We start from the raw sequence: 15,830 nt of genomic DNA, 5'->3' as shown, positions 1-15,830 counted from the left end.
CCTTCTACGTTTAGGAAAGAAAAGCATATAATTTAAAATTTTAAACCTATGCTCAATTGTTCTGTAGTCTGCACATAAATGATAAATCTCTCAGCTCTGTCAACGTGCCCTGAATTAGTTACAAACTTTGCTTCAGATCTCTGAAGATGCCACTATTTTGCCCTAAAATGGAGACCGAGAATCATGACAAGGTCTATTGATAGCAAGTGAATTCGAATGTATAGAAGACCTCGACCATTACAAACTTCCTCTTGCACAGTTTTTTATTGAAGATCAGATCCTAAAGATGTAAGTGATATGCCCAAAATAATAAAATATCCAGACCTTCAACCTCCTTTAAGGCTTTAAAATTAAAACTAGTAACATAATGACTGGCTGGTAAGTTACATCCCATTGAAATCTTGGTTTATAGAGCTGTGTTTTTAATACGAATGCATTTCATCTATGAAATTGAACAGCTTCCGACAAAAGGCCATCATATGAAAAGTTTTAACTTAAATATATGCCCTTGGTACTAGTTTAGATAGGTTCTAAATAACAATATCGCGTAAGGATCTACAGGAGTCTGGAGATTATACAAACAAGCCAGCAAGTATACACAGGTCCCCATCTTTTGTATTGTTAAAACTTTAAGTTACTATAGCGAAGTTCTAGAGCGAGAGAATTTATTTTTCATGGATTCCACAATAGTACTTGCAAAGGGTCATTACAATATATACACATTGAGAAGCTGCATTCAACTCACACTCTTCAACACAGTCAAGTTTGGTTGACACTACTTTGAGACAGACGCTGTGATGATTGCCCAAACTTCATTCACATGCCCAATGATTCGGAAAGGGTTGTTGTACTATGAAATGATAAAACCTGCAAAATATATTTAAAATCGAGACAAGGCCGTCATATGAAAAGCAGTGTGGCCGTAGACAAGGCCGTCATATGAAAACCTACAGAATATATTTAAAATTTAAAATTTATAAGTGAAGCATGGAAACCTGGTTTCTCTCGAGAAAGCTGCATTCATACTGAAATTAAAATATTTTGACACAAGGTTAGTTGGTGTGACTTCTATGTTTCGGATCTCATCGCAAGAGTAAAATCAAAATGTCAAAGCAGAGGTGCTCCACGGAACCATGGTGACTCCACGGAAGAACTGATGGCTGGAAGAAAATATCAAAACATGGAACCTCCATCTGTAGTTTAGTTACGATAGAATTGTCGCTTAAAAAAAACAGCCGTCAAGACACACCAAAAAATGCACACTATTGATCTGTTGGAGACTTATAAGTTATATCACATTTGAACCCCATCACATGGGCAAATTTGGAAGGGCAGTGTTTTCCATGCATTCAGAAGAATTTGGGCTTGGAAACACAAACATATCCAAACGCATTCTTTAGATGCACTCTAAACGCAGTTACGCAGTGGCAAATGCTCATGAAATGAACTATTACTAACATGTTAGGCTGTAGCAGTCCGCTCCTCGCACACAACGTTGCTCGCACGATGCTTGAAGCGAGGCACTGCGTGCACGATGCTCGATGGGAGCTGCTGCTTGTAGGACGCTCGACGAGAGGGAGGGAGGAGTTCTGGAATGATGAATCTGAACAGTGAAATTGAACGCTGTGAGTGGAGCGCTCAGCAAACTTGCAAAGGCTGTGAGTGTGTTGTTCATGGTTCAGGCTACCGTTTTTATAACATGAAACAGCGATTTTCCAAAACCCTAAGCGTTAATTAACTGTTAATTAAAGATTAGGTTCAGTGTTTAGTTAATTAAAATGGTTTTTAATGCATTAAAGGTGTGCCACGTCCCCCCTCGTCCCCCTTTTCGGAAATGCCCCCTCAGGAAAGGGAAACGTCCCCCTGGCATGTCCCCCTGAGTTTCCTCATTTTTGGGAGTGTGGGGAAACGTCCCCTACTCATCCCCAAGTCCCCAGAGCGCGGGGGAGCGAGGAAACTAGACCCCTGGGGGGGGGAGTCCCTGTGGAACACTGCTAATAATATTTTAATGTGCAAATAACAATAACTTTGGTGACAAGCCCACCAAATAGCTCAAATGTGTAAAATAAGCCTTCCTAATGAGGCCGAAATGATAAAAAATGGTGTGAAGGGCCGTTGGAAGGCCAAGATGAGCCCTCAATGTGCCATGATGAAGAGGATGGCTCCAAAAATGATAATCAAGGGGGTGGCCTCTTGATTTCCAAGCAAAACATCCTGTGTTGCTCCCAAGTGGTTGTGGGGCACAATCAATAGTCTCATGAGTCTCCAAGTGGCTCCATAACAAGTCGTTGCTCCATCAATGAGGACTAGAAAATGGCACATGCCCTCCCATGTCTCTCCAGATGAGACAAACCTCCTTAGGGTCCTGGATCAATTGCCAAGTGTCAAGTGTAAATGTGTGGTCGACTAGGCAATGTGGTCCTAGTGCATCATCATCTTTGTATGATTGGGGCACGAACATAGCAATGTGTGCCAGTGAAAAACCCCATGGTGTAGTAATCAATGCTCTACAAGGCTAGAGACCCATGGCTCTCAACGCTCAACCTATAAGTGCCATTAGGACCCTCTAGAGGGCTTGGACCTCGTATAGGGAGACCAATTCCAAGATGAAGACCCACCTGCAATCCTATATAAGATCCAATGTGTCTCCTCACCTTCTAGTACAACAATTCATTAGTGCAATTGAGTAAATAAGCTTGCTAATCAAGGGGAGAAGTGGACACTTCATAGTGGCATGCCCTTCCAAATGGGCTTTCAACATGTACTAATGGTATTTTCCTTGACAAGCAGGTTAATGAAGGACCCTATTAGGTGGTTTCTACCTCTAAGGGAGTGGAAGTTCCATGGTACATCCACCAAATGGCAGGGGTTATGTGAAATAATGATGGAACGGAGTGGGGGCAAAAGGGGAGGCTCCAAGCCACATGCCATGGTACAAGGTTAGCTATGATAAGGGAGGCACATACCTTGGGTGTATGAATGTAGGAGGGAGAAATCGTGGTACATGAGTTACCCCACCCTTTATTTTTCCACCCTTCTTCATATGCCTTTTGCCTTTTATTGATTTTTCTTCATTTTACTGCTCGAGGCTCAAGGGGATGAGAGCATGATGCATAAGATATAGCAGTGGATCCCCCGTTAAAGTGGGGCAGCTCATCGCCCACCAGGGGTTGGGACAATCATGGGTTCCTTGATGATGTAAGGGAGCACTCATAGGGGCTCTAGGAACCAGGGTAATGGCCATATATATAAGTGGTAGAGCTCATGCCTGGATTTTGCCCACATGCTAAATTTTAATGTCCCGGCCATCTTTTGCATTTTATGGTACATTTCCTATTATCAGTGGCCAAATTATGCTTTTAACTTTCTTTTAGCTACATCAACCTTTGACGCATTGTTCCATGCCCGACCCAAGGTGGGGGCAAGGGGAAGGGTAGGTTAACACCTTATGGACCCAATGGACAAATGTGGACCTAGATGGGAAAAATGCGGAAATGGCTTATAATGAGCGGAGGGAGTGTGATATATGGTGTCGGGGAAGCAGGACCACATAGCCAGAATCGGGATTTCCCATCTAGCGTCATTCTTAAAGCTAGTACCCATTAAAGGAGATTCCAGAGGACTAGGAGACAAGATTAACCCCCAAGCTAAGGTAAGAGAACAAGAGTACAAGCAAAGACTATTCTTTCCATCGAATCCCCTGACCAATCCATGTGCAAATATGCCCAAGAAAAGCAAGCATAAACACCCAATTACATAATGAAATGTCATACCTTCGGGGTTGGAAGGCCCACCTTCAAACATACAATCATAACATATGAGTGAGGGTCCACAATGGTTGGCTCAGGTGGCGAAGAATAATGGCATATTGAGCTATCAAGTAGCTATAAAGGGGCTGCTGGTTGTCGGCTGAAGACAAATCTTGGAGAAAATTTCTCCTATAGGGGTCACCCACTAGAGGTGGGTACAGACATCTGAAATTTTTGAGTAAGCAAGAAGACATGTTTGAGACAAGTCTAATAGGAGATCAGTATGGATGACAAGTTTGAAGAAGACCATAGCACTCACATCCAAAAATTTGTGAAAAGGGTCTTAAGTCATAGCACCAGTTCGAGCCATGAAGATACAAGCCCTATTATCTACAAGAGAAGTTTGAATCTGCAGATGAGTGTAAACTTGTGATTGAAATTTCTGAAGCATCTAAACACAGGAAGGAGTCTGAAATCTGAGCTCTAGTCTGAAGCCTTGGAGCCTTATCTTTCTAAAATATGACCAATCAAGCCCTTCTATTATGGCATTCGAATTTCAGTAGTATTATTGTGACAAGTATTTGAACCTATTCATTTTTTGAAGATGCTTTCTCTGTGGCACAAGTCCGTGTAGGTTACAGATTGATCTTGTGACCATAAGATTGTTTTCTATACATGATAGCAAGACAAAATACATATTGCAGGAATCCAACCTGATTGATATCAGAGATGACCTAACTGATATTGGCACGCATCTTTAAGGGTTTGTTATGCCAGAGATCCAAGATGATTGGTTAATCTATGTCAAGAACAACATGTCAAATTTAAGGTTTGTAAACCCTAATATACTAAGGGGTTTGAACAAGAAAACCCCTATGGCCTATAAAACCCTAGGATCTTACAAGAAAGAAATGACATCACAGTGATGATGTGGATAAAGCTGACAAAGTTGGAGATATATGCAAGAAGTCAACAGATCAAGAGGGAGTTGTCATTCTTCTCCAAAGATAAGTATCTTATATCTCTCTTTTGCTACGTTACCGGATCCGCTGGGGGCATTGGGTGATACCTCGGATCCCCGAATCCGAAACGGGTACGGGTACGGATACGGTGGGATCCGTACGATCACTAAACAAAATGTTCATCACGCAGTTCAGTTGGATTTTTTTTTTTAACATATATATGATATACGTTAACATATATTAATATAAGTTTGTAACAGTTGGGTTTTTTTTTTTAACATATATGATATACGTTAACATATATTAATATAAGTTTATAACATATATGCGGTAGGTTTTATTTCTGTTTTAGTTTAATTTTTTTTAACATATGTGATATACGTTATACGTTATCACATAACACTTAGTCCAGCGTGCTCAAAAAACATAATCACTAAAGTGTGGGTTAAATATTAAATTTTTTTTTTTATAAATAAAAATTAAATATGGTAGGCCCCTAAATATTAATTTTTTTTTTTTATAAATAAAAATTAAATATGGTAGGCCCGTGGGCAGTAAACTATATAGTATATTAATATAATTTGTAAGTTATAAATAAAATTTAAAAAATATTTTAGGTTTATAACTTTATTTTAATAATTACAATTTATATCAATTATCAATTATTTAATATGTGTATTGTTTTTTTATTAATATTTAAATTTTATATGTTTATTAGTTTTTAAAATTTTAAATTATGTATATGTATAATATTAATAATTTAATTATTTATTTATTTAAATTTTAAAATTATTTATTATAAAATAATAATTTAGAGTTTTATATATATATATTTTTTTTTAATTTTATTCTAATTATTTTAGTTCTAATGTTGTGATTTATGAATGGTTTTGATTTTAAACATCAAATGTATTTTTAAAATTTTTTAAAAATATTATTATATATTTTTGTACTCGCCGTATCCGGATCCTGGCTTTTCAAAAATCCAACGGATCCGTATCCGTATCCGGATCCGGATCCGTATCCGTATCCGTATCCTGGTAACTTAGCTCTTTTGCAATTATTACTGATATTGTTATTATTAGATAGTCTCTTGTCTTCAAATTCTTTGCTTGATTATAAATTGTTCTTCCATGGCGTCCTAATGAGGATTGTAGGTACACAATGAAGGTTGCCAAAGCCTTGGCAACAAATGGAAGAACAAAGAAAAGTTATAAGAAAGAGACTTGTTATAATGAGAGATATTGTAATAAACGAGATCTAGACTAAGAGGGAGCAAAATGCCCTTCATTTATGACAAAACATGATTGGCTGGCAAGAAGTACAAAGCAAAGAATTACCTCCAGAAGAAGTCTATGAGGGGATGTCTTATCAAGTACACTTCTATTAAAGGTTTATTGTATTCATGATTTCTGTTATCACATCTGATAGTTGCAGAGATCATTTTCTTTGATGAGAGTAGAAGTGTACATAAGAGTTATCTCAAGCTTGGGAGGTATATGAAGAAGTCCTATGCTTGTGAAGAAAGACTCCTTTGGGATTGATGGATCAAGGTTGATCCTATATAATTTGTTTTCTAACAATAGTAGGAGAGCCTATGTGTCAGAGGGAGTTGCGTTGACCAGAATATTTTCTTCTGTAACCCTTGTCTTTGGCTTCAGAATTCAAGGATCTTGACTTGGTAGCTGATAGCTTAAGTGACAAATCAGGATTGTCAATCATGGTAATCGATGATGGATCAATTACAAGCATGGTATGATTGGTCATGGTATAGTCAGAGAAGCATGGTTACAGGGCAAGGAGTGTTGAAAACAAAGAAAGTTTGTATATCGCTTCTTATTGGTCTCTGATTTTGTGGATGAGCAGGAAATAAGACATTTGTTGCACTCAATGACCAAGTATGTTGCAACTTGAAAGGCAAGCTGTGAAGCAATTTGGCTTCGAAAAATGTTGGATGCACTGTTTGATAACATGTTGGATTCGACCAGAGAACTTGCTTTTCATGGAAGGTCGAAGCACATTATGTTTCAAGAGTATGGTGCATATAGGTGCCAAGAAAGCTACAACCAATCTCTACGATTGAACTTCTAGTTGATGTAAGGGAAGTATGAGTACTTCCAAGGCAAGCTTGAGCTTGTGGATTTTTCCTCTCAGGTTGAGAGCGAATGAGGTTGGACACATAGTACTCCTTGTGTCATGTACTGTAACTAGGACTAACAACCGTAAGTCAAGTACATGGATAAGGAGAATGGTGGATTGGATAAGCATCTTGGACAAACATTCTTGAGTCATGTACTGTGGCAGATTAGGATTAACACCCTAAGTCAAGTACATGGACTTGGATAAAGAATGGTCTGGTGGACTAACATTTTCTTGAGGGAAATGGTCCTGTGGAGGACATACTCCGGTAATCCTAGGTGGAGTATGTGCCCTCGGGGAGGCAGTGTGGTGTCCTATTGAATGTCTCCCAACATTGTGCTTTGATCTAGCGGAGAGACAGAGCTTACTTGTCAAGGCCTTGGTAATGTGACAATGTTGGTTATGATGATAAAATCATCATTGATGCTTATCAATCCAGATCCTTTCTTATAGAGTCTTCAACTTGAGATTAGCCTGATGAATCATTATGAATACCTCCCGAGTTAAGAGGGAGTGTTGGAAATGTAACAAGGTTCGGTCTTCATAACATATAATTTGTCATTGATGAATTTATTTAAGCATGTTGTTCAGGCTAAGAGTCAAAAAGAATTTGTTTTGTCATGCCACATTTGGACATTGAAAAAGAAAAGAAAATTGAATTTTTCAAAGTATAATTGTGTCCTCAAGTTGACCAAGTTAGCCCTCCAAAAGACAAGTCGGCCTGCCCAAAAGACGTGTCATTTCGGATGACGAAACAACTATATATTGGCAATTATCTTCCACCATTTGGTAAGAAATTCAGACTTCATCAGTGGAAGAGTAAATTCGGACATCTGAAAAAAAAAACTTCTCTATGTTATACGAGCTATTTAAGGCACCAGTCTTTCTGTGATGCAAACTTGTGACATATCTCTCCATATTGATGCGATTTTTTATGATATTGATGCGAGTTTTTGTGACACATCTCTCCATGATGATACGACACATCTCTCCATATTGATGCAAGTTTTTGTGATGATGATGCGAGTTTCTGTGACACATCTCTCCATGATGATACGACACATCTCTCCATCTTGATGCAAGTTTCTTTGATGATGATGCAAGTTTTTGTGATGATGATGCGAGTTTCTATGACACGTCTCTCCATGATGATATGAGCTCTTGTGGTATATTTCTTTGTGCTGATGCGAGCTCCTGTGGCACCTTTCCCAATAATGAAGCAAGCTTTCTATGGCACCTTTATCTTTGTGACATGGCAGGCATGTATAAACAAATTGATTGGACAAATCATGGCAGAGCTTGGAGGGTTGACTTGGCACTTCGATCACTGGTTAGTTTGACTTGGATTTCTCTTGTTGACATAGAATCTATAAGGAAAGGATTGATGGGTTTTCCCCTTGTTGGTTTTTCCCTGGCCTCTAGCCTAATTTCTAGTGTCTCTTGTCTTTTTGAGCAATGTATTTGTATAATTGCTCGATGACCTAATGGATAAAGTAAATGCTATACGAAAACATATATAAATAGTCACAAGTAATTACCATGATTAAAAATTCAGTGAATTTCCAACATGGTGGAGTAAGTCAATTAATTATTGTGGACTATTAAGCCAAAGTACTTATAGCATAAAGAATTTAATTATTTAAGTGACTTGGATATGATCTCAATTGTTGATCACAAGTGAGGCAATATCTAATCTCGATAGTCAATCACTTAGAAGATTAGGGTTAAGGATTTGGCTTAATGAAGTTATAAAGTAAGCCTAAGGGAGAGGTGAAGGCATACAAGTGGAGGAAGCAATTTTCTCTAGAGCAAGAGGCTCAGCTAGACTATAAAGAAGGGAGGAAGAGTGCAGGGAAATTTCGGGAGTATTTTCAGGAGGTCGATTTCAGGAAATCGAGAGGCCAAGTAGGTAAAGCGTAGAGGAGGTCGAGTTGTGGAGACATTGATTTATCTAGTGGGCAGATTTTTCTCGAGTGCGCAGGGGTCGTACGAGGAGGAAAGGAGAAGCCAATTTGCTGGTAGTGGAGACCGAATTTCTCTAAGGCCAAATTCTTTAGGAGGCTGATTTTCTGGTGTGGGCTGAATTACTTGGGCCGAGTTTCCTAAAGGAGGCTGAGTTGCAGGTTCCAGCTATGCATTTTTCTATGTATTTTTCTCCATGAGTCTAGACCCAAATTTTCCGAAGGATTTTAAATAAAGGAAAATTGTTATGGGTGTATACTTACTGTTGTGATGTGATTGATCTCTCTGATTTATTTTTCCGCTGCAAATATTTTATTTCAGAAGTTAAATATCAGTGATTTTATTTTCATAGCAATTCAAAATTTTATTTAACAATTTTCTAGGAATAAAAAATGTTGAGGTATAAATAAACCTAGACTGGTAGTAGAAAAAAATTAAATTAAACCATGGTGAATCAGTAACTCGTTGGAGTAATCTGGGCGAGGCCTAAGATCAAACCTAGTACTGCCACTATAACACCAAGCGTATATCCAACAGCCCGTAAGCCTACCAGAGTTTTATGACTTAGCAAGAGCCAACAATCCATGAGGGTGGCAGAGCCTTATCACAATAGGCCAAAGATGCACCCTGTGGGATTTGAAACCGGGTGGAGGGGATAACATCCATTGTGCCAACCACTCGGTTGTCCCACGAGGAGACAACTAGTATTAGAAATTTAACAAAAACCTTGTGTTTAAAATAAGGGTCTGATTTCCAAATGGACTGGCAACTCTGCAAGGAATGCACCACAAGGTTCTTCACCCCACACTTGTGCGACATAATTGGAATTCTCATAGGGATTATATTTTTGGCATGTGTGTGAATTTCAAACTTATGACAAGAAGAAATCTTTGCACACAATTTGTTAAAATGCGGTATTTTAAATTCACATGATTGCAAGTTCTTCCCTGCTTAGGAGGCTTTTCATGTGTGGCAGTTTGAGGGGCATTGGGATGGTTGGGATTTGGTGGCCTAGCTAATTTGGATGTTCCCGTCACCTGATGGACATGCTGATCGTTTATCTAGGTTTATTGCAGGTTCTATGGAGTGAATTTCAAATAGTGCTCTTTAACAAATTATGCCACGGATTTCTTCTTGTCATGAGTTTGATATTTGCACACAGGTCAAAAATAAAATCTCGTTGACTTTATCATTCAAACTATCATTTCTTTGAATACCTCTCTGTTTCTTAAAATCAGGATATGGTTATCTGCACTCAACTTTTGAAATTAGGTATGTTCCTCCATATTCTCTACTCTTTACATGGTCTTCTCTAGACATGGTATTCATGTACTTGGGAACTCCAACTGCATTGAGAGTAGTTGAGAAAGATCATAACAATTGTTTGGCGAGTCTATAATTTTTTCCTTATTCTAATGCATTGTCCAAAACAAAGTTAGCCAGATCAGATCAAGAACAACCCTGGTGGTACACAAAAAATTCCTAAAAAGGAGAAAGCAGGTAATCTCAAGCCCAAATCATTAAACAGTTTAAACGATAAGATAAGACAGCATATATATTATCAGAAACTTGTTTATTAACTGTTATTATTTCTATAAAACATTATGCAAATCAAGTTGATGAGTGTGTCCAAAGTAAATCAGCTCAGAATCTAAATTTCAAAACCATATTCTATCTATTATCTATCTATCTATATTTATATCTATATCTAGCAAACATCAAAATGCTTAGCTGAGATTAAAACAATATATCCTTATTCAGTTAGAACAAACATCCAATCCTTTTCTCATGCAGCATATAAAGAAGAAAAGTTCAGAGAAAACTAACACTAACCTCAACAGACTTTTCCACCACTGCTTCAATCATGACATCCATTATTATAGGCACAGAATCTAATAATGCTTGTGAGGTATGGAGAACACTTTGTTTTACTAGAGCAAGAACTTCATTTGGACAAGACACAAGCAAACTGATTACATGCTCCAGGTAAGGACCATTAATTTCTTTCACAAGGAGGTCTACATCACGTCTCATCTGCAAGAAAACACGTTCATATGTTAAAATCTTGACATGCAGTAGCAAGACTTATAAACCTTGTCAATAAAAGACTACATTTAGTGTGATCAAAACAATTATATGTAGATTGGAGATAGTGGGGAATCTGTGCTGCATTATTTATTCTAAAACCCAATGTCCAACACAAAGAAAAGTTAGAGAAAAAATTGGTCAGAATTACAAAAGATAACACTAGTTCCCTGAAATAAAATAGGAAATGTGAGACGTGAACTTTTCAACCTGAACAAAGCTGCACACCATGCCTGAAATAATCCTCAATATTCTCCTTCAATATATAACTGTTTGTTTCTTCCTAGCTAAAACATTTCTTAAATTAGCTGGATCTCCCTCAAGCCTAACTATCACTAGATATATCTGACCATAATTGCAACTCAAGAAATGCAATAAAGATAAAACAAACTGATTAACAGCCTATACAGCACTTTCGCAGACTTAACCATACAGATCATCTACCTATTTCCCAAGTCTACTCATGAAATGCAATAAATATAAAACAAACTGATTAACAGCCTATACAGCACTTTTGCAGACTCAACCATACATATCATCTACATATTTCCCAAATCTCTGTCTTAAAGTCATGGGAACAACTTATAATGCTATTTAGTGATGTATCTAATTTGGCATCAAATGGCTTTATAACACTTATGAGATTTGATCAGGTACTTGATATAGTTTTGTCCCCATTCACTTCTTCTTACAAGCTTACACCTAACCTTGACTAGGATTAGTTTAAACCAGTGTTGCACACATCGCGATCGGGATTTAATCGGCGCCGGGAAAAAAGCGGAAAAAATCGTTAAAATCGGGAAAAAATCGGAAAAAAGCGGGAAAAAATCGTTTGGCACAAAAATATTCATTTTTTTTCAATTTTTTTCAATTTTTTTAATATCTAAACCATCTACAACATAAAATAAATACATTGACACATAAATATGATAAAAAAACTAATATATAAGATGTTTAATATCATTTCTAGCGCTAAAATCACACATAACATTGAATCATGTCCTGAATAGTAAGTCCTGAGTCCCAAGTCCAACTCAGCCTCAAAATATCAACAAAAAATATGATAATGTATCTCATCATGTCATAATGTCATATACAATAAAATGAAAGTCTAATCCTATTGATTTCCTCTGCCCCTCTTGCGAGAAAATGGCACAACTTTCTCTTTCCCTCTAGATGTAGAAGCTGGTGCCTGTGGTGGTGGAAATGGCAGTGGAGTCTGACGTGCTCTAGAAGCTGAAGAACTAGTAGTAGCAGCTACAGGAGGCTGAGGTGGACGGAGACCACGTCCTCTACTGGTGGTAGTGGTAGCCCGGGTAGCCCGGGTAGGCGGTGTCACCTCCTCCTCCTGGACAAATTGGCGATCTTGGCTTGGATTCCTCCTAAAATCGCTTCGATTCGCTCCCACAACCGACGGCAACCCTCTCCCTCTCTTCTTCTCCTTCTCCTCCGCGGCGGACCGCTGAATGAATTAAAAAAAAATCGTTTTTTCCATATAAAACCCCGCTGTCGCGCGCCCTCGCGATTTTATCGAAAAAATCGCGATTTTTTCAAAAAATCGCGATTTTTTCGATAAAAATCGCTATAAAAAAAGGGGGCGATTTTTTCGATAAAAATCGCGCTTTGAATCGGCGAAATTAAAAAATCGCGATTTTACGATTTAATCGCGATTTTATCGCGATGTGTGCAACACTGGTTTAAACCCGTCACACATACTACTGCAAAGTATGAAATAGTTTCTGAAAGGGCACTTCAAGCATTAGTAAAAGCCCTTGATTTATTTCAGTTAGACAGCCGCAACCAAGTTACATGTGCCAATAAAACCTTAGGAAATTAGGTTGTAAATTATTTTAGGCTGTTGTCTTAACAGATCAGTAAAGATATGGCACAAAGAAAATTCTCCATAAAATTTTCCTGACAGATCTGTGCTGGTCTGCTGGCAATCTGATTCTGTTGAGAGAATCAAAGCTTAAGTTTTCCTTGTCCTGGCATCTTATGGATGCCCACTCTTTGGTATTAAAATAAACTACCTTCATTTTATCATTTTATCCAGAGACCTTCACAGGGGCAAAGATTTTCAAAACATGCACCGCAGCAAAGTATGAAACTTGACAAACTACCAACTAGATAAAACTTGATAGATGGTATGAGACCGCAAAAGGGAACTGGGAAACAGAACAAGGAACGTGAAGGAAACAAGAAACAGGGCTTGAGGGTTTTGGGATGTTATTTCTTTTAGGGCTAGATTGTTGATGTAGATAATTGTATTTTCAAACTTTTAAATCGTTTACATAATACATAACTTCATATCATCATTATCAATTATGTACAGAGAACAATAAACATCAACAATGCAGTGGAACAATAAAGAAAAGTAGAAGAAAAGCATGCACAATAGAGACACCATGATTTAGGTCAGTGAAATAGAAAACAATTTAACTCTGTTTTCACAGATTATATATATATATAGAAAATTGAATGATGATCTTACAACGGAAGGGCCCTTGGCTTAAATATAACCTTGGGTGTCTTTACACGAGGGGGCATGATCTTTGATTGTGCCCCTTCTACCTAATTAGACATTAAAACATATATATAAAACATTGCCTTCCTCTCAAAAAAATGCTTTGTCCTCAAGGCATAGGTAACAAAGGGTGTTATTGACAGAATCCTTCCGTCTCCCAAGAGGCTTCTTCTTCTAGTAGGTTCTTTCACTTGATAAGGTATTCTTTAATTACTCGTGATCGTAATTTCTTTTCCCTAGTGGTGATGATTCCTTCTGGTTCTAATATGATCTTCCCTTCATCATCTAATGTCGAAGTATTGCCTATGTTGCTTGGTGTTTGCCTAATGTTTTTTTAAGGCAAGTTACATGAAAAACGTTGTGAACTCGGCTATTATCAAGAAGGCTTAAGTTGTATGCTACTTGGCTGATCTTTTTGCTAATCTCATACAGTCCATAGAACTTTAGTACCAATTTGTTTTTTCCCTTCTGTTTTAAGGACAATTGCTTGTAAGGCTGAAGTTTAACAAATACTCATTCTCCAACCTCAAATTCTCTCCTTGTTCTATTTTGGTCAGCTTGTTGCTTCATACGATTTCTTGCAATATTTAGATTTTCCTTTAATGCTTGGAAGACTTTTTGGGTTTCTTCTAATTGATCTTTAACTGCTGGAAATTTTGTCTCGATAATGGCAAAGTCCTTACATTTAGAAGGCTCATAACCATACAAAACTTGAAATGGGGTCATTAAGTGCGATAAGTGGAATTGTACCACCATTCAGCGAGATGTAACAATTGAGCCCACTTATTTTGTTTGTCTATTGCATAACAGCGAAGGTAAGCTTCTAAACATTTATTGACAATTTCTGTTTGACCGTCTGTTTGAGGATAGCATGCTGAACTCATGTTGAGGCATGTTCCAATATGTTTGAAAAATTCATTCCAAAAATTCCCTTTAAATTTGGCATCTCTATCGCTAACAATGACTTTCGGAACCCCATGTACTTTGTAGACATTCTTGCAAAATATCTCAGCGATTTGTTTTGTTGAGTCTAATTTCTTCATTCCTATAAAGTGTGCATACTTGGTGAATCTCTCGACTACTATGAGGGTATTGTCTTTTCCATCCGCCATGGATAGCACTTCGATAACGTCCATCGCTATTTCTTCCCACTTTTTCGATTTTCTTTCCATCTGCTACCATCACTTTCACATTAGGCATTGGATATGTGAAGATGTTAAGCCTTTTTGCAATATTTGAGTCCAAAAAATTGTGAGTGCTCCCTGTATCTATTAGAACCATTACATTGCTATTTTTAGAACCATTATCTGGGGTTGAGATATTCCTGTCATCATATTTAATATTTAACTTTAACATATTTAATATTTAAGTTTAACTTTAACTTTAAGATTAACATATATATATATATATAACAGTCAGAGACCAGGGCAACACCGGACAAGGGGGAAAACCCAAACAAAATATTCTTCTATTAGATATTCATCATATATTCAGCTGAGATACAAAGTATAATAATCATGAGACATCATCATCAGTCGCATTCGACCACCTAGGGCCAATCCAAGTCAGTTCACAACTTCGTTTGTGAACTGAACACTCTAACCTCTGATAATCAAACAAATCCAAGAGAGATGTTATCATATCATTGCCTGAAGTAGTATCATCCATATCACTGCAATAAGTGTCATCAGGAGTCTTCACTATCAAGGGACATCATCATTGTCAAGATTCATCATTTTTGTTATAAGAGCAACGTTAATGTCATCATAAGAGCAAGGACACTATATCATATGTTTCATTGTCATCATATATCATAATAGAAAAGGCATTGTCATCAAGGAACAAGGTCATTGTTATGCATATAAATTACTATCATATGAACTGCCATACATCCTTGTCCATATACTGCCATTGTTTTGAGGTCATTGTCTCCAAGGGTCACTGCCATACTAGGTTTCTGAAACGGAAAAACCTTGATACGCAGAATATATAAATATAAATATTTTATTAAAAATGATGAATAGATAGATGATGCTGATTTACACTGGGTTGCCTGGCTTATATACCGCCATGGGCACCCTTTGGGAAAGGGCATGATCTTATGATCGTGCCCTTTCGTCTAATTAATCCTAAAATTAAACAATAACCTAAAATTAACTAATTTTTTACATAACATTGCCTTCCTCTCGAAAGAATGCTTTGTCCTCAAAGCATAAGTAACGACGGATGTTGTTGAAGAATGATTCATTCTCCCAGAAAGCGTCTTCTTCGGGTAAGTCCTTCCAGTTGATCAGATATTCTAAGATGATCAAGGTCGCACATTTTAAAAGGTCTTGGATTAATCTCTCAAGTTCCGTTTTTTGGTGATGTGGATATCGGTATGGCTTGATGTTAACAGGGTCTGGTCTT

General features: G+C 37.5%; 1 protein-coding gene across 1 annotated transcript in view; it reads right to left on the bottom strand.

The window, feature by feature from the left end:
* Window positions 1-15,830, bottom strand: part of LOC149223224 (conserved oligomeric Golgi complex subunit 2-like) — a 160,645-nt gene that overhangs the window by 108,132 nt on the left and 36,683 nt on the right. The window contains exon 3 of the mRNA XM_089387837.1: window positions 10,646-10,846. Within this exon, the coding sequence (XP_089243963.1) occupies window positions 10,646-10,846 (201 nt within the window). The remainder of the gene's footprint in view (window positions 1-10,645; window positions 10,847-15,830) is intronic.

Source organism: Pinus tabuliformis, chromosome Q, assembly GCF_031772625.1.
Source record: "Pinus tabuliformis cultivar Carrire ecotype Pingquan chromosome Q, CPIR1, whole genome shotgun sequence".
Lineage (NCBI taxonomy): Eukaryota > Viridiplantae > Streptophyta > Pinopsida > Pinales > Pinaceae > Pinus > Pinus tabuliformis.
This window is presented reverse-complemented; position numbering and strand designations above follow the sequence as displayed.